The sequence below is a fragment of the Callithrix jacchus genome, chromosome 6 (assembly GCF_049354715.1).
Source record: "Callithrix jacchus isolate 240 chromosome 6, calJac240_pri, whole genome shotgun sequence".
In the NCBI taxonomy this organism is placed as follows: domain Eukaryota; kingdom Metazoa; phylum Chordata; class Mammalia; order Primates; family Cebidae; genus Callithrix; species Callithrix jacchus.
In genome coordinates this window covers 140869218-140891250 of record NC_133507.1, presented here as the reverse complement: position 1 = coordinate 140891250, position 22033 = coordinate 140869218, and the positions used below count along the sequence as shown (strand labels likewise).

General features: G+C 42.9%; 1 protein-coding gene across 6 annotated transcripts in view; it reads left to right on the top strand.

The window, feature by feature from the left end:
• The window catches only part of NHEJ1 (non-homologous end joining factor 1), an 89606-nt gene that overhangs the window by 13214 nt on the left and 54359 nt on the right, over positions 1–22033 (top strand). For all 6 annotated transcript variants that reach the window (XM_008999512.5, XM_008999511.5, XM_035305793.3 and 3 more), the window contains exons 4-5: positions 1186–1324; positions 2232–2290. In XM_008999512.5, the coding sequence (XP_008997760.1) occupies positions 1186–1324; positions 2232–2290 (198 nt within the window). The remainder of the gene's footprint in view (positions 1–1185; positions 1325–2231; positions 2291–22033) is intronic.

The window sequence follows — 22033 nt, the reverse complement described above, 5'->3', positions numbered from 1 at the left end:
TGAGCCTGGGAGGTGGAGGTTTCAGTGTGCCGAGGTTGCACCACTGCCCCCCAGCCTGGGTGACACGAGTGAAACTCCATCTCAAAAAAAAAAAAAAAATGGGGTGTGTGTAGGGTGGATTGGCTTATACCTTCCTAGGCTAGTTCTTGGTAGCTGGCTTGCTTCTATGATAACAATTACCTTAGACTGTGCTGCATTTGTAGGAACAGATTGAAACTCCAGGCTCCTTTTGAGCTATCATGAGTCCTGAAATGGCTCTTGGTGTCTGGATCTAATTTGGCCTTCGAGGATCTCTACCTTCTATTGATTTTTGTCTTCTGTTATGCTTTAACTAGTGTACTCTATTTTTGCCACATTTACTTTCTTGAGGGCTACTTGGATCTCTGCTTTTCTTGTTTGTTTTCTTGTTGAGATGCGGTCTTGCTCTATTGCCCAGGCTGGAATACAGTGGCATGATCACAACTCACTGCAGCCTTGACCTCCTGGGCTCAAGTGATCCTCCCACCTCAGCCTCCGAAGTAGTTGGGACTACAGGTGCATGCTACCATGCCTGGCTAATGATAAATTTTTTTTTTTGGTAGAGATGGGTCTCACTATGGTTCTCACGTTCTGAGCTCAAGTGAGTTCTTACCTGGGCTCAAGTGAGTTCTTACCTGGGCCTCCCAAAAGGCTGGGATTACAGGCATGAGCCATCACAACTAGTAGGATCTTTTTTTTTTTTTTTGAGACAGAGTCTTACTCTGTCACCCAGGCTAGAGTGCAGTGGTGCAGTCTCAGCTCACTGCAACCTCTGCCTCCTGGTTCAAATGATTCTTATGCCTCAGCCTCTTGAGTAGCTGGGATTACAGGTGCCTGCCATCATGTCCAGTTAATTTATGTATTTTTAGTAGAGATGGGGTTTCACCATGTTGGCCAGACTGGTCTCAAACTCCTGACCTCGAGTGATCCACCCACCTCGGCCTCCCAAAGTGTTGGGATTACAGACATTAGCCATGGCACTGGCCAACTTTTTAATATATTTAATTATTGTATTTGTGCTTACATTCATGTAAATGGATTACTTGCCTATGAAATTATAAGTTTCTGCAAGAATATTTATTTTTCAGTTTTTTTATAGCACTTAATATTGAATTGGAGAGTACTTTATAAGACTGTTTTGGCTAATTGATATCTCCTTCATCAAAGGTCTCTCAACATTTGATTCGTCCTCTGATGGGCATGAGTCTGTCATTGCAGTGCCAAGTGAGAGAGCTAGCAACATTGCTTCATATGAAAGACCTAGAGATCCAAGACTACCAGGAGAGTGGGGCTACGCTGAGCCGAGGTGAGAGGACATTCTTGGAGGAGTAGGGTGAGGGGTGGTGTAGGTAGTCAAAGGTTCTTAGGAAAGGGAGAGAATTACTTGCATTAGAGAGGTGCTTCCCACAGGGTGGGTGCTGGGTGCTAACCAGAAACTGGAGTCTTGATACTAGGTGACTCTTTTTTTTCCTTTGGTGATGGAGTCTTGCTCTGTCACTCAGGCTGGAGTGTAGTGGCATGATCTCAGCTCACTGCAAATTTTGCCTCCTGGGCTCAAGCGATTCTCTTGCCTCAGCCTCCTGAGTTGTTGGGTTTGTGAATGAATGCCACCATGCCTAGCTAATCTTTTGTATTTTTAATAGAGACAGAGTTTCACCATGTTGGTCAGGCTGGTCTCAAACTCCTGACCTCAAGTGATCCGCCTGCCTTGGCCTTCCAAAATGCTGGGATTACAGGAGTGAGCCACCGTGTCCGGCCTAGGCAACACTTTTCTCTGCCTCGAGTACCTCGCTGGAGCCCAAGTGGCCAATAGAAGCTGTAACCGAGTCCAGACATGCCCTAGGCAATGGCAGGGAAAGGCTCTGGAAAGGAGTCAGTAGCTCTACAGAATTGTACCAGAGCACCATGGACTTGGGAGTTTAGGAAGCTTCATGGCTCCAACTTCAGAATAAACGTTCAATTTGGCCTTTGTTTTTGTGGCAGGAAAAAATTCTAGAGCAGATGCTGCCACCAAACCTGCCATTTGTTGCTAATCACCCTCTCCCACTACTGTTTGCCCACATGCTCTGAGCCTTTCTTCTCCCACTGGACTAGGTGTCTCTGCATGATGCATCTTCCTCCTGTTTCCTAAGAAGCCCTGTTCTGTTCCCTTTCCATCAGGTCAGAAGCTCATCCTAATGACTCATGTTTCTTTTCTCTGTTCCTTATTACAGATCGATTGAAGACAGAACCATTTGAAGAAAATTCCTTCTTAGAACAATTTATGGTAGAGGTAAGGTGTTTGTTATTTTCTTGTGTGTCTTTGCCATGCTTCCTCTTTCCAGGTGCCTGAGTGGCAACTTGTGTTTTGAGTGTTAGGTGGCTTGTGTGGTTGGAATGCCCTTTGTCTGAAAAAGTTACCCATAGAAAGTCTGATAAGGCTTGAGATGTACTTAGGGACAATAAGAGGGAAAATGGGAAAGAGCATAGAGGTGAAAGTGGGCTGATTGATACTTATAAAACATCTCTGTTAAAGTACCAGGGATTTCATTTGGAATTCTCTAACCTTGGAAATGTTGGTTGACCCGTTGTTAAATTTTTGCTTGTTGGGATCTGGTCACAAGGTCTGGATTGTGGAGCAGAAGGGTCGGCGTCATTACTTGTCTAGGCCGTTTTAGCATCCAGCAGGAAAGGAAGGTAAAAAGCTGAGGGCTACCATTTGGGGGCTGTCTTGTGGGCACAGTAGGTTGTGGAAAATCACAGTGTTTATACAAGGGGACTGGCAAAGGAATGAATGGGGAGTAGATAATTGTGGCCTGTCAGAAGCTCCTGCCTAGGTTTCCCTTCTAAGGATTGAGCTCAGCCAAAAGAAACATCTATTAAATGCCAAATAGGGGAAGTATTAATAATAGTGACCTTTGATAATGCCAGTCAATATTGATCTTCTTCTTCCCTCACTCTTCTGGGACTTGTTGGTTGTACAGTTAGTACCTTAGTATTATTGCTCCATTTTCTTTTTCTTTTCTTTTTTTTTTTTTTTTTTTGAGATGGAGTTTCACTTTTTTCACTCTTGTTGCCTAGGCTGGCACAATTGGCAATGGCACAATCTTGGTTCACTGCAACCTCTGCCTTCCGGGTTCAAGCGATTCTCCTGCCTCAGCTTCCCAAGTATCTGGGATTATAGGCACCTGCCACCATGCCCAGCTAATTTTGTATTTTTTTTTTTTTTGAGACAGAGTCTCACTCTGTTGCCCAGGTTGGAGTGCAGTGGTGCGATCTCGGCTTACCACAACCTGCCCCTCTCAGGTTCAAGCAATTCTCCTGCCTCAGCATCCTAGTAGCTGGGATTACAGACACGCCACCATGCTCAGCTAATTTTTGTATTTTTAGCAGAGACAGGATTTTACCATTTTGGTCAGGCTGGTCTTGAACTGCTGACCTCAGGTGAGTGCTGGGATTACAGTTGTGAGCCACCACGCCAGGCCTATTGCCCCGGTTCCCTGCCTGATCCCCTTAGTTAAATAATGCAAGGCTGGTTCTTAGCTCAGTAGAGAGGTCTCTTCAAGCATACCTATCGAGCTTGACTTCTTAACATTTTTCTCTGTGTACTTTATGCTTTAGCTATATGGAATAACTTCTGATTTCCCCAAATGCTGTTTTATCTTATCTTTATATACACATTCTTCCCATGATCTAGAATGCCCAATGTTGTAGCCGTATCTTACTTGTAAACTTCTATTAATCTTCTAGATGTTAGCTTCACCTTGTTTGGGAGACCTTTCTGTACTCTGCTTGTAAAGATTGTTCTTCTTCCCTGCTACTACAGTACCTTGGATTATACCTCTGTTTTACCACTTATAACATTGTAGTATTACTGTTTGTACATCTGCAAGACTATGGCTTTCTCTTCCATTGATCTGTGGACTCTGAGGCAAGGATCATGCTGAATGCATTTCTATATCCCCAGCGCTGCATATGGTGCCTACAAGTAGTAAGTTTTCAATAAGTTGGGATTAATATTTTGATAAATCTATGCTAGGGGGATTTTATAAAAATTATGACAGTGTGGCCTGTGGATACAGTGTTGGTTTATTTTGGCTGGAGTGCAATGGTGTGATCTCAGCTCACTTCAACCTTTGCCTCCTGGGTTCAAGAGATTCTTGTGCCTCAGCCTCCCAAATAGCTGGGATTACAGGTGTGTGCCACCATGCCCAGCTAATATTTATACTTTTAGTAGAGACATTTTTATCATGTTGGCCAGGCTGGTCTTGAACTGCTGACTTCATGTGGTCTGCCTACCTTGGCCTCCCAAAGTGCTGGGATTACAGGCATGAGCCACTGGACCTGGCTCAGTGTTGCTTATTAGATCTGTATTTGGGGTCTAGAGTTATTCTCTTGGCTCGTTCTGCAGCATTGGATAAATCACTTCTCATTTGTGAAATTGGAGGCTCATCTCTTTCATACTATGGGGTTGGGAGGAGCCCTGTAGAACTGAATGAGAAAGCATATAGAATTTAGGCGCCAGCACAGGAAGAGTAGTAGTGTTTTAGAACCAGCTATTTCAAGAATACTGGTCCTGGCCCCGCATGGTGGCTCACGCTTCGAATCCTAGTACTTTGGGAGGCTGAGGCAGGCGAATCACCTGAGGTCAGGAGTTCAAGACCAGCCTGGACAACATGGTAAAACCCTGTCTCTACTAAAATACAAAAATTAGTCAGGCATGATGGTGGGTTTTTGTAATTCCAGCGACTTAGGAGACTGAGACGGGAGAATCGCTTGAACCTGGGAGACCATGGTGGCACTGAGCCATGATTGTGCCACTGCACTCCAGCCTGGGTGGCTGATTGAGATTGTCTCAAAAAAAAACCAAAAAAACAAAACTACTGGTCCTGTAGTTTCTGGGTGAATCAACCTAATAAACTTGTAGAATTTTATTATATTTGGAAAGGATTTGAGAGATAGGTAGTTATAGCTATAGCTTTCCATTTTATAGATGAAGAAGTCGAGCCTCAGAGAGGTTAAGTGACTTGCCTAAGGTCATATAGCTGTAGCTTTGTGTTTAGGACTTCCTACATTTCTTGACATACAGTCTAGAATTATCCCTGTTTTGTTTTGCTACTTTAACTGATCATCCGCACCAGTTAGGGGAGACATAGGGCTGGGGTAACATGGAATTCTTGTGACCTCTGGGGTCACTGCAGTGTCCTCAGAATGTCCTGTATAACTGCGAGAACTGAAAGGTTTCCTACTGGGGGTGTAGAACTCCTTATGACTGCTGCATCTTTTTAGTTACCCTGCTTGCCCGGGGTCCTACAAACAGGACACAGAAGGGTCATGGGGTCACCCAAGACTGAACTAAAAGGATGTGCCATCAAAATAAGCAACATGGAATAGGAAGATAAACAAGCCAGGGAGAGAGCTCGGGATGAAGGCGCAGGGGGGCCAGGGTTGGTGTCAGGCGGCCATGCGGTCATTGCCTGGGGTCAGTTTTTAAAATTCTCATTGGGATTATTACTAGGCAAGAGTCTACAGACAATAAGGCACAGGGGGCAGCAGGCCAGGCAGGTTGCTCGGATACTAAGGTTCGGGAAAGTAAGAATTGAACAGGGGTTACTTCTCCCTGTTTGGTCCTTTTGTTTTTCCACTCTCTAAGAGCCTCTGATTTCTCAATTCTGGGGAATCCAAGGGGCCAATTAATAGTGGCCTGACTAGAGGGGAAATACTGGCAATATCCACTCAAGTCAAGGCTGGGTGGGGTGCCTGTTGGCATCTTCATGGAGGGCAAGAACCCAATATAGGGCATTTTGTAGGTATGGGTTGAGAGGCATCTTTAGGAATGAAAGAAGAGTCAGAGCATTAGGGACTGTTGTTACACGGCAGGAGGAACTGTACTGAAGAGGAAGTTTAGAATGACTGGGCAGAGCCCACTCTCAGTCTAGTCCACTGGAGGGAGTTCCTTCCCCTGGCCCTGTCCATGCCTTGCTCTCTCCATCTGGTTGCCATCAGGCTGTGTGGCTTCTGGCGGGCTCTTTATTTATTTATCCCAGTGTAATGGGGTGAGGAGGGAGCTGGCCTAAGGCTGGCATTCCAAGGCCATGCCACTGAGCCACAGGCGGTTTGCATGGGTGTGTGAGTCACTGGGGCTGCATGCTGCTCAACCAGACGCGGCCAGGCTCAGGGACAGCAGGCAGCCCAAAATAGAGCCCCGCCCTCTACAGCTGGCAACCTCTGGCTAGGAAGCAGCCCTTGACACCAAAACCTGGGCAGTTGCGTGAAGTTGGCTGCCTTTGGTAGGGGTTCCTTAGCAGAGATGGAGATTCTGCAATTCTCTCCTTCTCTTTCTTCATAGGAGAGTATTCACCATAGCAGTCGTTCTTACTGCTGGATTCTGAATGCCTTATAAATCTTAACTAATCTGTGTAGTATAATACCTTAGCTAAGAAATGAGGGGGCTATAGTTAACATTGATTTGATTTAGCATCCTAATGCAGCCATGGTTATTATGTTCTGTCTAGTTGTAGTTACTGTCTTTATCTCCTGTCTGGTTGCAGCCTGATTCTAGAGCAGATACTTTAAGCTATGAAGATAGTCACTGCTGCTCTTATGAAGCTAGTGCTTCTATCACCTGGGGGAAGATGGGCAATGCTTTCACCTGAAAATTGCCATCCTGTTAAGCTTGTTCATAGTTCTACTTGGTTTCCTTGGCTGGCTCTCCATCTTCTGCCTGCCTCTTAAAGGTTAGTGTTTCCCAGGAGCAGGTACCTGATCCTCTCACCCTTCACTTTCCCTGTCTCTGGGTCATCTCATCTAGACACCCGTGTCAACTATTGTTTGTAAGTACATCACTGAATACCAATTTTATATCTCCACTGTGTTTTAGGCCCATATTTCTTTCTGCATGTTTGACATTTCCACTTGGGCGTCCCACATAAAGCATATCCTAAACATGCCCAAAATGAATTATCTACTCCCCCAGACTATTTCTCTTATACCCCTTATCTTGAGGAATGATATCATTATCCATTCAGTTTTCTAAGCTAGAAGTTTGGAGTTCACCCACTTTCTTCTTTGTTCTTACTTTCAAAGCCCAATTTGTTGACCGTCTTTTGAATCTGCCTATCTTCTCTATTCCAGCTTCTGTTGTCTGAGGTTAGTCGTTTCTTCTCCCCTTTCCCACTCTGACTTTTTTTTGACACCAAGTCTCACTGGTCTCACTGCCCAGGCTGGAGTACAGTGGCATGATCTCTGCTCACTGCAACCTCTGCCTCCCAGGTTCAAGTGATTCTCATGCCTCAGCCTCCTGAAGAGTTGGGACTATAGGCTTAAGCCACCATGCCTGACTAATTTTTGTATTTTTAGTAGAGACAGGGTTTCACCATGTTGGCCAGGCTGGTCTTGAACTCCTGACATCAGGTTATCCACCTGCCTTGGCCTCCCAGAGTGTTGAGATTACAGATGTGAGCCACTGTTCCTGGCTTTTCTCTCCCATTTTTGGCTTGACTGTGCAATAGCCCCCTAACTTGTCTGCTGGTCAGTTCTTACTCCCCTGCAGTTGAACTTGTAGTTCTGTCAGAGTGATGTCTTTGAAACAGAAACTTGATTATGATACTTTCTTGCAAAGTCCTTTAGTGGTTCCCAGTTTCCTGCAGGATAAAGTTCAAACTCCTTGTACTCCACACATGATCATTTATGATTTTATCCTCTTGACCTCTTCAGCCTGCTCCTCTGGCATTCCACCACAGCACCTTTAAATACCATCTTGTGGATGAATCCCACATTTATTCTTCACTCTAGATCTTACCCTAAAACTCTAGACTGCCTGTTCAACATTTTCATACAGAAGTCTCAAAGATATCTTAAGTTCAACAAGTCCAAAATTGAACTTCCAGTCTTATGCTCAGATTTGTTTTTCCAACAACCCCTTCCCATCTAAGTTGATGGAAGCTTCATTCTTTCACTTGCTTGGGTGAAAAAACCTTGGAGTCAATCCTAGCTGCTGTCCTCTCGCTTCCTACAGCCAGTCCATTAGGAAATCCTGCTGGCTGTACCTTAAAACTATGCCCATAATCTCACCTCTGCTGCTACCATACTGGTTTGAGCCACTGTTATCTCCTATGTGCATTATGGCAAAAGCCTCCTTGCTGGTATCCCTGCTGCTACTCCTACCCCCTCCAGGCCTATTATCAACAAAGCAATCTTATTATGTCACAAGGTACATCGTGATATTCTTTTGCTCAAAGCCCTTCACTGGCTTAACACTTCCTGTACAGGTGGCCTATAAAACCCTGTATGATCTTACAGGACTCTTTTCCTTTTCTGACCTCATCTCCTACAACTTTCTCCCTCATTGACTCCACTGCAGCCACACTGGCCTCTTGCTGTTTCTGTAACACTCTGCGCATGCCCTGCCTTTAGGCCTTTACATTGGCTGTTCACTCTGCCTGGGGTGTTCTTTCTTCAGATATTTGTGTGGTCAACTCCCTCACTTCCTTTAAGTCTCTATTAGTTATCCATTGCTGTGTAACAAATTGTCCCAAAATGTAATGACTTAAAACAATACACATTTATTATCTTGCATGGTTTCTGAGGGTCAGGAATATGGGAGCAGCTTAGCAGGTGTGATTCTGACTCAGCATCTCTCATGAAGTTGCAGTAAATATGTCAGTTGGTAATGCAGTCATTGTAAGGTCTGGATAATTCATATCCAAGATTTCTCATGTGGCTATTGGCAAGAGGTGCCATTTCTTCTCACATGGCCTCTCCACAGGGCTGCTCACAGGACCTGGTTTCCTCCAGAGCCAGTGATCTCTAAGAGACAGAGACCAAGGCAAGGTGCGGTGGCCCAGTACTATGGGAGGCCGAGGTGGGCAGATCACTTGAGGTCAGGAGTTCAAGACCAGCCTGGCCAACATGGCAAAACCCCGTCTCTACTGAAAATATAAAAATTAGTGGGGCGTGGTGGCATGCGCCTGTAATCCCAGCTACTCAGGAGGCTGAGGTGGGAGAATTGCTTGAACCTGGGAGGCAGGGGTTGCAGTGAGCCAAGATCACACCACTACACTCCAGCCTGGGTGACAGAATGAGACTCTGTCTCAAAAAAAAAAGAAAGAAAAGAAAAGAAAATGAGAAATGAAACCAAGTCCTTTTATAACATAATTTCAGAAGTTACATTCTATCACTATCTCACTGTATTCTTTTTTATTAGAAATAAGTCACTAAGTCTAGGTCACATTTAAGTGTAGGGTAATTAAACTTCACGTTTTAAGGGGAGCTGTGTCAAAGAATATGGAGACATATCTACATAGACTGCGTCTGTCTACAAGGACTACAACAATGTCGTTGTTCAAATGTTACCTTCCCAATAGAGTCTACCCTGATTACTCATTTAAAGTTGTAAGCTACATTCCTCCCCTTCTGCACCTTAGCATTCCTATTTCACTTTACCATCCTCTACTTTTTATTTTTTCCATAGCATCTAGTTTCCAACATATTGCCATAAATGGCATTATTTTATTATACTTATTGTTTGTGGTTTATCTCCCATCTGTTAAAATATAAGCTCAACAAGGGCAAAGATGTGTGTTTTGTGCACCGGTCTATCCCCAGTGCTTAGAATAGTGCCTCCATACATAGTAGGCCCTCTATAAATATTTGTTGAATAGATGAGGGAATCATATCTTCTCACTTTTTAAAAATTTTCCTTGTCTTATGAATAAGCCATCAAATAATCACCTGTTGGTAGCCATAGATGTAGGCAGCCTTAAATGTAAATAGATGAGTAGTCTATATTGCCATTCTACTACCTGCCTTATTTCTTTGACATTTATGTTTTCTGAAAGGCAGTCCTAACTTTGGGATGAAGTGTATTGTATCAAGTCTTGTATTACTGAGAAATCCCAGACCTCCCTTTTTTAGAGCCAGTTAAGAGACTAACACCTCAAAAGTCAATAGAATAAGTACCTAATAAAATCCTGGAAAGAGTATTAGCCATAAAGTCACAAGGGTTCTACTTCTACAGTTAGAAGGGCTACCCTTCTACCATGTACCCGTTGTTCAATATGTAGAGCAAGCCATAGGGTTCAGGACTTTTTCTTAGTATCCTTGTGGGCATCATAAAGAAGGGTAAGTCTAGATGCATGACAGTATGCTTGTTCCTATGGTGTGTGTCAGTTCTCTGACCTAGAAAAACTTGCAGTTAATTCATCCTTTCAGTATTCGGTTGAGGGCATGTGGGCTGTATGAGGTTCTGTGAGCATATAAGTATGGTAATATTGCCATCAAAGGGCTTACAGTGCTGAGCGAATGATAATAAGGGCCACAGTAACAGAGCGATTAGAAAAAGCTTTCTATAAATGGCAGGACTTGAACTGGGCTTTGACTGAAAACTATGTGGAAGGCATTTTAGGTGGGAAGCACTTGGGCCAAGAACACAAAATAAGAAAAATAATGGATGAGGATTAGTAGAAAATAAAGTTAGCAAGATAATAACTTCAGGTTAAATTGTGGGGACCTTAAATGTTGGGCTGGCAGATCAGTGTTTTATTCTGAAAGTGGTTTCCAGCTTTTTTTTTTTTTTTTGCTTGTAGCACATTTATTTCTCCATTTAATTCAGTTATTAACAACTGAATATGTGCAGTGATTCTCAAGCAGGGGCACATCTCCTAGGAAGGAGATGGGGCACATTCTCCTTGCACTTATTAATTACTGTTGCTGTTAGTGGGAAGCCATTGAAAGCTTTGACTGGAGAATTGACACATGAAGGTGGTCTTTAGGAAGATTAGGCTCTTGGTCATATGCTTATGTGATTCGAAGAATAGCGATGCCATTGATAGATGATGGGTGAGGTCAGTTCAGTCTAATCATGGGCATATAAAGGAACGGTTTTCCTTACTAAAAATATGAATGTACCAGTATTTGAGCTCTGGAATGAAAATCTCCAGGGAGGAAGGTATGGCTATGGCTGTGCATGTTTCTCAACTGTATTTTTTCTGAACGTTGCTTTCTCTTTGGAGTTTTCTTACTGTTAATCCTGTAGTAACCAGGGGTCACCACTTCTCTTTTTTTTATTTGCTCAAGAATATTTAAAAAGACCTCTTTCTTTATTTTCCTTTTACAAAAGTTTATAAGGGCTATGTTTTCAAAGGGAAATGTATTAAAATTTTATAAAGTAATTTTTTAAAAAAATTGTTAAAATTTTGAGAGGGAACAAAAAGGAAATCAATATATGAACAATGAGAACACATGGACACAGGGAAGGGAGCACTACACACTGGGGCCTATTGGGGGGAATAGGGGAAGGACAGCGGTGGCGGGGAGCTGGGGAGGGATAGCATGGGGAGAAATGCCAAATGTGAGTGAAGGGGAGGAAGGCAGCAAAATACATTGCCATGTGTGTACCTATGCAACTATCTTGCATGTTCTGCACATGTACCCCAAAACCTAAAATGCAATTAAAAAAAAAAAGAAAGAAAATACAAATGGGGCCGGTCGTGGTGGCTCAGGTCTGTAATCCCAGTACTTTGTGAGGCTGAGGCGGGCAGATTAGTTGAGGTCAGGAGTTTGAGATCAGCCCGGCCAACATGGTGAAACGCCATCTCTACTAAAAATACAAAAATTAGCCAGATGCGGTGGCAGGCACCTGTAATTCCAGATACTCAGGAGGCTGAGGCAGGAGAAACGAGTGAACCTGGGAGGTGGAGGTTGCAATGAGCCGAGATCATGCCACTGCACTTCAGCCTGGGCAACAGAGTGAGACTCCATCTCAAAGAAGCAAACAAATAAATAAAGAAACTAAGTGGGACTGGTTGCAGTGGCTCATGCCTGTAATCCCAGTACCTTGGGAGGCTGAGGTGGGTGGATCACCTGAGGTCATGAGTTTGAGACCAGCCTGGCCAACCTGGTGAAACTCTGTCTCTACTAGAAGTATAAAAATTAGCTGGGCTTGGTGGCACAGGCCTGTGATCTCAGCTACGTGGGAGGCTGAGGCAGGAGAATTGCTTGAACTGTGGAGGCTGAAGCTGCAGTGAGCCAAGATTGCACCACTGCGCTCCAGCCTGAGACAAAGAAAGACCTTGTCTCAAAAAAAGAAAGAAAGAAAGAAACTAATTGGGAGTACATTATGAGAAAGACACTGTCTCAGAAAAGAAAGAAAGAAAGACTACAAAGGGGGTAAAAATTATTCATTTTGGGTTTCTGACTCTAAGAATCCCAATAGCAAAAGATTTTCCCATATCTCAAGTTCTCTTATCCTAAAAATCTCAAAACCAGATACTGCAAAATCAGATACCTACAGGGACCAGTTTATAACATACACATGCATATCAGGCTGGATAGAAGACAAGAGAGAGTTGTAGGGGCCTGTGGAAAACGAAATCATGCCTGCCCCTGTGTCTAGACCCAGATAGGCTAGCACGGTGTAACAGACTTTGCTCCGGGGGCTGTAGATCTTACTTTATTCAAAGGAAATTACCAGTTCTGCCAAAATGAAAACTATTTTTTCCTCTGTTTTGCGCCACCACATCCACCATTAGTCTCTCATTTCGTTTATTTATTTATTTTTTAATAGAGACAAGATCTCACTATGTTGTTGAGAGCTGGTCTTAAACTCCTGGGCTCAAGCGGTTTGCCTGCTGCGGCCTCCCAAAGTGCTGGGATTACAGGTGTGAGCCACTCTTATTTGCTTTAAATCTCCAGTCTGAGAAATCCATTTGGTTCCGATTTGATTTGTGAGACAGTGATGATTGATGTCTTACTTCTTCTTCTTCTTTTTTTTTTTTGAGACAGAGTCTCGCTCTGTCACCAGGCACCAGGCTGAAGTGCAGTGGTGCAATCTTGGCTCACTGCAACCTCTGCTTCCCAGGTTCAAGCAATTCTTCTGCCTCAGCCTCCCCAGTCACTGGGATTATAGGCACCTGCCACCATGCCCAGCTGATTTTTTTGTATTTTTAGTAGAGGTTTCACCATGTTGGTCAGGCTGGTCTCAAACTCCTGACCTGGAGTGATCCGCCTGCCTCAGCCTCCTAAAGTGCTGGAATTACAGGCATGAGCCATGGTGCCTGGCCTCAGTGTCTTACTTTTGACAAATATCTAGTCCTGTTGGGCCTAAACTATAAGCCTCATGTGCCTTCAGAGCTTTTTGTGACGATTTACACAATTGAGCCTCCCTCCGCTTCCCCCAGTAGAGGAAGGGTTTCATAAAAATCCATTCATTACAGTATGATCATTTAACAATACCTTAGCCTTTTTTTTTTTAACAAAACCAATGGCTTATTTATAATTAGAGTTAATTTAAAAACATAAGATGAAGTTTTTTTGACATACATGTTTAACTTAAATTGATTATAGAATATACAAGTGAGAATGCCTAGGAAAGAGTTGAAAAAGTAGAATTGAAGTTCAGGTTGAAAAAAAGGGTCTACAGAAATAGATTTGAGAATCTTCTACAAAGGAATGATATTTGATGCCATGAGAATGGATGGATCTTTAGCTGGGAAGAGTATGGAAAAAAGAACAGATGCCCAGTGATTGATATTTGGGAAACAGTCATAACTGGAAGGAGTAATAGGAGCCAGTGATGGAAATATGAGACAGGAAGATAATCAGAATAGTATAGTAGGTCAGCCAAGAAAGGGTAACTAACAAATATAAAGTCCGTACTCTGTGTGTGCTAGACACAGTGGGTGCTTTATAACTTAATCCTTACAACAAACCTATGAGCTAGGTGATAATCTTCATTTGAAAGATAAAGAAGCAGAGGCCCAGTGGTGAACTAATTTGCCTAAGGCCATTCAGTTGATTTCCCCATATTTGTCTTGACTCAAATCCTCTGCTGTTTCCATCACCAAGGAGGACCACAGTGTCATATGCAGGAGAGAGAGACCAAAGAGAAGGGGTAACTGACTGACAGAAGAAAGGCCATTAGGCAATTCATGGTCTTGGGCAATATCAGAAGAGAGCAGGCAGTTAAAGAACGATCAATTGATAAGGCAATGGAGACAATGAGCGTAGAACTCTTTACCAGAGAAGTTTCACAGTGAGAAGGAAATAAATGAGAGATAGCTGGAGAGCTAGAAGTAGTTTAAGCAAAACAAGATGGAAAGATGTGTATGTGTTTGAAGGCAAAGGAGAAAGCAGTGGAAAAGGAAAAATTTATGCCAATGAAGGGGAAGGAATGGTGTGAAAGCAGGGACCTGTGGAGTTGAGCCAAGTGGAAAGATTAGTTCTTTCTCTGGGATTTATGGATGGCATGAAGGATGGGTGATATTTTGATGATAGATGACTAGATTTCTCATACTTCCAGCTTCTTTCCTCCAGGAGATACAGCCTTTTCATTCAATAATTTTTAAAGTCTTTTCCAAGGGCATTTAATTTCCCTAACTTGAAAAGAGAGTCAGGTGGTCGCATGACCTTTCTGTTACAACAGAAATAGTGAAAGAACTAAAAGCACAGGCTATATTATTTTCCTCTTCTGAACTCTTAGTGCTTTCTCTTTCCTGTGCCACTTACTACTTTTGCCTCGTATTCTCAGAATTACTATCTCCTTTTTAGCTTACAGAGTCCTTAAGGACAGAACTGTCTTGCTCATTTTCTTTCTTCTTCTACCTCTACCTCTGGGCCTTGTAGATAGGAGGTACCTGATTGTAGCTGAAAGGTCTTGGCATGAAAGGAATCTCTCGCATTGGGGCATGTTTTCTTTGGTTATAGAAGTTAGAAGAAAACAAAGTATCAATCAACTGACCTCTAAGTTTTACCTTGTCTGTTGGCATTATAATTTTAGCCATATACCATAAGTGTTCTCTTATAGCCTTCACTTATGGGTGATATTTCTTTTGCATAGTGGGTCACATTGAAAATTGAGAGTTCTATAAAGACTTAAGTCCTATAGGTTTGCAGCTTAGCTGTCCAGTGTTTAGGAAATGAGACTGCAGGATTCATGGACATCCTTGTTATCTTCCATAAAGGAATTCTGGAGGGATAAATTGCCAGAAGGCCTCAGAAGCATTTTTTTTTCATTCAGTGTGGGAGATCTTTGTTCTGTTTGTTTTTTTACTTAGAAGTTTAAACTCTTTGTGGACAGTACTTATTAAGTCCACTGAAGATATGAAACTTAATGGAATTATACTGAAAAGTTAAAACATGTTTTCTGCCCTTGAAAAATGGACTTTGGATGGAGATTAGACTGCTGGAATTTACATATCTACAAAGAATATTCTAAATACATTATATATATATATGATACCTGAGAAGAGGAAGAAACAGATTCATCTGGATGGGATCTGGGGTTCATAGCAGGCCAGTTTGGGAAAAGTATTTTTGGAAGAGGTTACTCTTGAGGTAAGAGTTCAGAGGAAGATTGTGTGGAGAACTGCTGCTGACGGAAAAGACATAACTAGATTATTTTTTCCGTTACATAATCCAAGGGGCTTTCCTGAAGTGTGGTGGTTTGAGGGATCCCTTTAAAAGCTCTTTGGCTTCTGTTAATCTTATGCTTGAAGCCTGAGCAATTCTGATGCTATGCATTGCTCTTTTAGAATCTTTTACTCTAAAGAACCCCTTCTAATTTGGTATGGGTAAAGCTAGCAATGATGAGAAATTGTGAGATGGGATGATACTGCTTGGTTTAAAGAAGGAATAGTTGATGGCAACTGCATTCTGTTTTCTGTAGCCCCCAGCAGCTAGGGGAAGAGCATGGCAAAATTGCCGAGTTTAGTGAATATGTAGGAAATGCAAGTGTTAAGCAGAGTATCCCCTCCAAATTTGGGATAACCTCTCATACTGAGGTGTAAAGAAGAATCAGTATAAAATGGATAAGATTAGCTATCTACAGAGTAATCTATCCAACAGTTTATAAATATATTGCTTATGAAACTAGGTTACAAATCTCTAGGGCCTGGGCCAGTATCTCAATGAAGGAAATAACAGCCTCTTAAATATTTTGTCCAGATTAGAGACGTGGAATTTTGAAGTGACTTTGTCAATCTAAGGCTATATCAAGCCACCCTCTTTTACTTATGTGGATATTGGGGTCTGCAAGGATAAAATGACTCTATATAGACAAACAGTTGTAGAATTTGGCGCTAGAGCCCCAGGACTCTGACCCTCCGGTCCAGTATTCTTCCATCATATCCCACTGCCTGGCCATGTGTCACACATGTTGGAAGTTTTGTGGGCAGTAGGCAAGATTGAGACCAATTTGTGAGCAGTGTAGAGACATAACTTAAAAGATAGGAAAATGGTTCAAGGCTGGAGTGCTCTGCCCCAAGTACTGCCTCCTTTCTTATTCCACATTCCTTTCTTGCCACTTTTAGTCTTGCACACCTCTAGACTCTTACAAGCAATTATAGAAAAACGTTTATGTAATCAATACGTGATGTGTGAGGAGATGCACTAACAGAGGAACAGAGTTGTACAGAATCTAAAAAAAGAAAAAGCAAGGGGTAACTATCTATTAAGTTATCTAGCACAATGCCAAAACAGTGATACAGTAGAAACAGATGAATGTCTAGCTTGTACAATGTATGTGAACTATCCCCTAAAGCTGCTTGCCCATTTTTACCCTTTTCCTGTGTTTCACAAGTAGCACTCTCAATATTTATTCAGCTTCCCAGGAAAATCACCCAAAGATATTTTAGTAACTGGACTAGACTTCACCTTGTAAACTAATAAATTGGCGTTTTAATTTTGAAATTAGTCTCTTATAATTTTTAGTTAGCATTAGCCAATCTTCTCAAATCTGATCCTCCCTAAATGAACTAATGAAAACTGAGTTCGAGACTCTGGATCTTTGGTGACCCCTGCAAAGTATAGAGTCCCCAGGAGGTACTATCTGAACAGCCATGCAGGGTCTTTCAGTTTATGTATCTATTTCCCAACCCCAACATGTCTTATCAAAAACACTGAATGCTGGGGGGCTCCTCCAACACCATCTTAGAATATCAAACTGCAGGGTTTTTTTTTTTCTTTTTGAGGCAGAGTCTTGCTTGGTTGCCCAGGCTGGAGTGCAGTGGTATGATTGTTACTTACTGAAGACTTGATGTCCCAGGCTCAAGTGATCCTCCCGCCTCAGCCTCCTGAGTAGCTAGGACTATAGGCATGTACCACCATGCCTAGCTGATGTTTTTGTTATTTTTAGTAGATCCTGGGTCTTGCTATTTTGCCCAGGCTGGTCTTGAACTCCTGGCCTCAAGTGATCCTCCTGCCTCAGCTTCCCAAAGTGCCGGGATTACAGACATGAGCCACCGCACCTAGCCTCAAACTTGATTTAAAAGCACATCACAGACAAGTATTTGGAGAGTGCTTATTTGATGCTATGTCTTTTGTTCAGTATCGTAAGTGGACTCAACCTTACGGACCATTTAATCCAACCTAGCACATACAGAAAGAAATCTTCCCTTCAATTTTGGGGCTTTGTACATCTCAGGAAGCCTTTGGACATTAAGTGGGAGATGTGGAAGTTCTAACGTGGAAAGGATCTCTCCAAGCACTCATTTAACTCGTAACTTCCCTTTCTTTAACTTATCAGCCAGAGAAGAAGGGAAGTATTGATGCCCTTTGGCATTCTGTTTTCTTACAGCCATTTTGGGAAATTTTGTGTCAGAGGACTTTCCAGAGTTTTGTTCCTCTATCTAAAGAGCCTTAATACCTCTGGGTTAGAGGACTGGTTCTAGCTGTACTTACCTTGTCAGAACCACCTGGGAGGACCAGCAGTGATACAGACCAGTAGCCCCTCTCACCTGAAACTGCTTCTGAGGTCTCGAAGCCTGAATCAAATGACCATTGTACTAGCCTTGTATTGGGGCTCAGAATGTCAGTTTTCAGCTTGTCCTCATATATAAATATAGGTCTCTCTAGATATAAAAAGTGAGAAAGTCTGTAAGTTGCATTTTTTTTCTATACTCCCTTTCATAGGACACGTTAATGAGATGCATATCATTAAAGGCCTGATGTTTTGTGGGATGGAGCCTTTTAAACTGGATGTGCCTGGCTTAGTTATGGCAAATATTTACCAAAAAAAAAAAAAAAAGGGACATACCATATAAAATTAGAGTTCTGAAAATAGAACTGAGAGAGGGAGAAAGAGGAAAAAAAAAAAAACCAGGACAGAAAATACAGGCCAGTCTGTTTGGGGAAAAGGGAAAAAGAGATAAAATGAGAGAAACCTCGGCAGTAAAAACAGCATCTTGGTAAACAGACTATAAAAAAAATTGTGACCTGCTTTCTGGCAGCCCTGGCGGCTGTCGAACGGGTGAAGGTGGCGGAGCTGGCGTCTGTGTGGACACACGGTGCCCGGGGCGCACGGCTCCCCTGGCCGCACAGGGCGTTAAATTTAGCCACATAATGATGGGCCTGAGGAGCAGCCTCTTGTTGACCACACCATAATTACTGCTTCACTTTATGAATTTTATTTTGCTTATTCTGTTTCCTCCTTCTTTGGCATGAAGGAGGCCTGGAGTGGGGGGAGTCCTGCCCCCCCGCATCCCTCCGTTTACAGGACAAATTAGTCTTCATAGAAACTTGGGCTCTTGGACCATCAAGATAAAGAGTAAGCTCCCTTGATTAATCAGAGAGGGAGGAAGGTTTGCTGGTCCCCAAGGCTCTTGATTTATCATAGCAAAGTCATAACTGGGACTTGCTAGCCCCACTTCTCAGAGTTCTTGGAGAAAATGTCCTAAAGTGTTTGGTCTTAGATTAGATGGCACCTTCATGTGAGTCTAAGAGTTGAGACTCTTATTCTGTTTATACGCCCAAGAGCTAGGCTCCCAGGTATTGGATTTTTGGTCTTTGGTTCTTTTTTTTTGAGATGGAATTTTACTCTTGTTGCCCAGGCTGGAGTACAATGGCGAGATCTTGGTTCACCGCAATCTCCACCTCCCAGTTCAAGCAATTCTCCTGCCTCAGCCTCCTGAGTAGCTGAGATTACAGGCATGCGCCACCACACCCAGCTAATTTTGTATTTTTCAGTAGAGACGGGGATTCTTCATGTTGGTCAGGCTGGCCTCGACTCCCAATTTCAGGTGATCCACCTGCCTTGGCTTCCCAAAGTGCTGGGATTACAGGTGTGAGCCCCTGTGCCCAGCCCTTGGTCTTTGGATCTAAACTTCCTAGCTAACTCCTTGGAAGTTTAGTTTTGACATTCTGCATCATGTATAGGCGTATTGTTTTACATATTTTAGTTTTGATGATAACTGGATTCTTGAAGCTGAGGATCTAATGCAATCAAGTAATTCTATCTAGGTAACAAAAATAGTTGTTCAGGATATTCTATCGAAGCCTCAGATATTGTTCTTCTTGGGCACTTGGCTAGATGATGATCTTCTTGGATTTAGTTTGCTACAGCATACCATGGCCTTTGTTAGAGTGGTGTTCCGAGACTTAACGTGACCTGCAACTCTAGGGAAGGGGCCAAAAGCCCTTGCTCTCAGACCAAACCATACAAGGAATAGAGAGTAGGCTATAGGAAGGGCATTAGAAGAGTTGTATGGACTAGGTACTGGGTCATTGGGGGTGAAGTTGCTGAAGGGTGACCGAGGTTGGCAGCCACCTGTGGCCCCACAGTGGCCCTCGAACTGAGGAAGTGGTGGAAAAGGAAAAGCAAACAGGGGTTGTGGTCAGGGTACTGGCTGGTCGGTCATTGGCCAGGACTCTCCTATTTGTGTGTCAGGGGTGGTTGGGCTTCTCCTGAGGCCAGGCAAGAACGTGTCAAGGAGAGGCTTCTTGCAGCTCTTGTTTTCCCAAAACAAAGGAAGCTCCTTGCATTGCTGGAAGTAGCGTGCTTGGATGCTGAGTTTGTTATTGCCTGATAACCTGGCCACCAACTCCTGCCCTCCTCTTCACCCCATACAGTCAGCGGCTTGGTGGGAGCAGCTTCCTGTTCCTCATCCGAGGTAGCAGATTCACTCTCTATTGTACCCAGAAGGGGGGAAAAAAAGAAGAGAGCTAGCCCCCCTACCACCAGACCTATCCTCTTCCCTTCTAAAAACTTTCTAGAATAGTGGTTTTCAAAGTAATCTGACATATGGTCTTAATGTCCAACTGGTATGCAGCATATCTGACTTACCATACAAGTTCAGTAGTACTCAAACTGTTTTATGCCCTGTTCATTGAGATAAATCCTCTGAGCATGTGTTTTGATGTCCTGGTAATGTCAAATTGCTTTAGAAGTTTTAAAACGCTTACACTTAATTTCTATACTTATCACATCATGGGCTAGTTACAAAGAGTTCACAGACCAGCACTGACCAGTTTGTGATCATACTTTGAATAGTATTGTTCTAGAACCTTTAGACCTGGTGAGTTGAGCTATTTCCTAATGGATATATAGGTCTTGCTCTAAACCTGTTCAGTGGGGATGAGTAGAAAAAGGAATTCTCAGGAAATTTCAGGCAGTAAAAAAGCAATCTGATCTCAATTGCCAAGTCATGCCAAAGAGCTCTGAACTGAGGTAGGAGATTGGACTAAAGGTTTCTTCTCCAGTGCCAAGGTTATTTGATTCTAAGGTTAAATCGTAATGCCAAGAGATAAAGTTATTGACCATGATGATTTTCCTGTATGGGATTGATTCTAAACCTTAAACTGCAGTTTTAGAGGAGATAAGGAAGGAAGAAAAGAAATGAATGTTTTCATAGAGTGTATTTGCTAGTTTATCGTCATCATCTAGCTATGAGGTCTTTCTTATGAGGCCTTTCAGACTGATCACCTGTTTGGTCAGCATATCTTGGTCTTCTGTTAGGAGGCCACCAAATTGTTTTTAGAGATTGAGAGATCTTGGATTGAGGAGAAAAGTAAATATTGGCAGAGCTGGTGGAATTTAAGTAAGAGATAAGAAATGGGCCTTGGATTAGAAATGTGGATTACTGGCAGGGTTACTTGACAGCCCTATTTGGAGGTTGCTGGTGAGGGGATAATATTCAAGAAATGAGGCTAATATCCTAGGTCAATAGGACAGCTGACTGGAAAGGACTTGCCACATAATAAAAGGATTTTCTTTGCCAGAGAAAGAGAGAGGAGTAAAAGGACTGACTGAGAGGGAAGACTATTTGGAAAGTAAGCTGAGCACTTCAAGGACTGGCAAGTCCCATGAGGAAGGGAGTGAAAATCTGCTGGGTTGCATGGAAAGAAAAGAAGTAGGCCCTGTCTGAACCCCTGGTTCTTTTCTTTTTGACACCTCCCTAGCCCCAGGGATCTGCAATCAAGAAAATAAACCAAATAGAAGCTGCTAATCAATGTAAATCTTGTCATGTGTCCCAGCTTAAAACTGTTCCATGGCTTCCTGCTGTCCTTAGCATAAAGTCCAAACTTCTTAATAAGACCGTTAAGGCGCTTATGATCTGGCCACTACTTGCATCTCCAGCTTCACACTAACCCCCTCCTCCCAGCCCCATCCACACTCTCCACCTTGCTTCTCAGATCTACACTTTTGTCACAGTGAACTGCTGTCAGTTGCTAGAGCCCATCATTCCGTTATCTCTAGTCCTTGGCACACGTCGTTCCCTCTGGAAACCCCCTTCCACCTTTTCACTTGGGTAACTGCTGTTCATTGCTTGAATTTCAGTGAGTATGTTACTTCCTCTAGGGAATTCTCCCTGGCCCTCTGAGTTCAGTTTACTTGCCCTTCTTATGTGCTATTCTGTTTGCTCTATTGTAGGCCGTATCAACACTATACTATAATTACTGGTTTTTCTGGCTCCTCCCACTAGGTGGTAAGTTCCTCAAGGGCAGGGATATTATATCTTGTTTAACTTGTCTGATCCATTGTTAACACGCAGTAAATTTTTGTGCTACTATGAATTCTGCAGAGAAGTTTTGCCTTTTTGATTTCATTTGATTTGCATAACGACCTGGTAAAATGAGCAGGCTTACTTGAGTCAAGTTCAACACAAATATATTGATCACCTACTAAAGAAGATAAAAAGAAGACTAAATTGACATGATTGATGTTTTGGGGCTTTGTTTGTTTGTTTTGAAAGCCCACTAGGGCCACTTAAGGATGAGGAGATATGATGGGTTGGCTCAGAGAAATCGAATGGCCTCGAGTTGC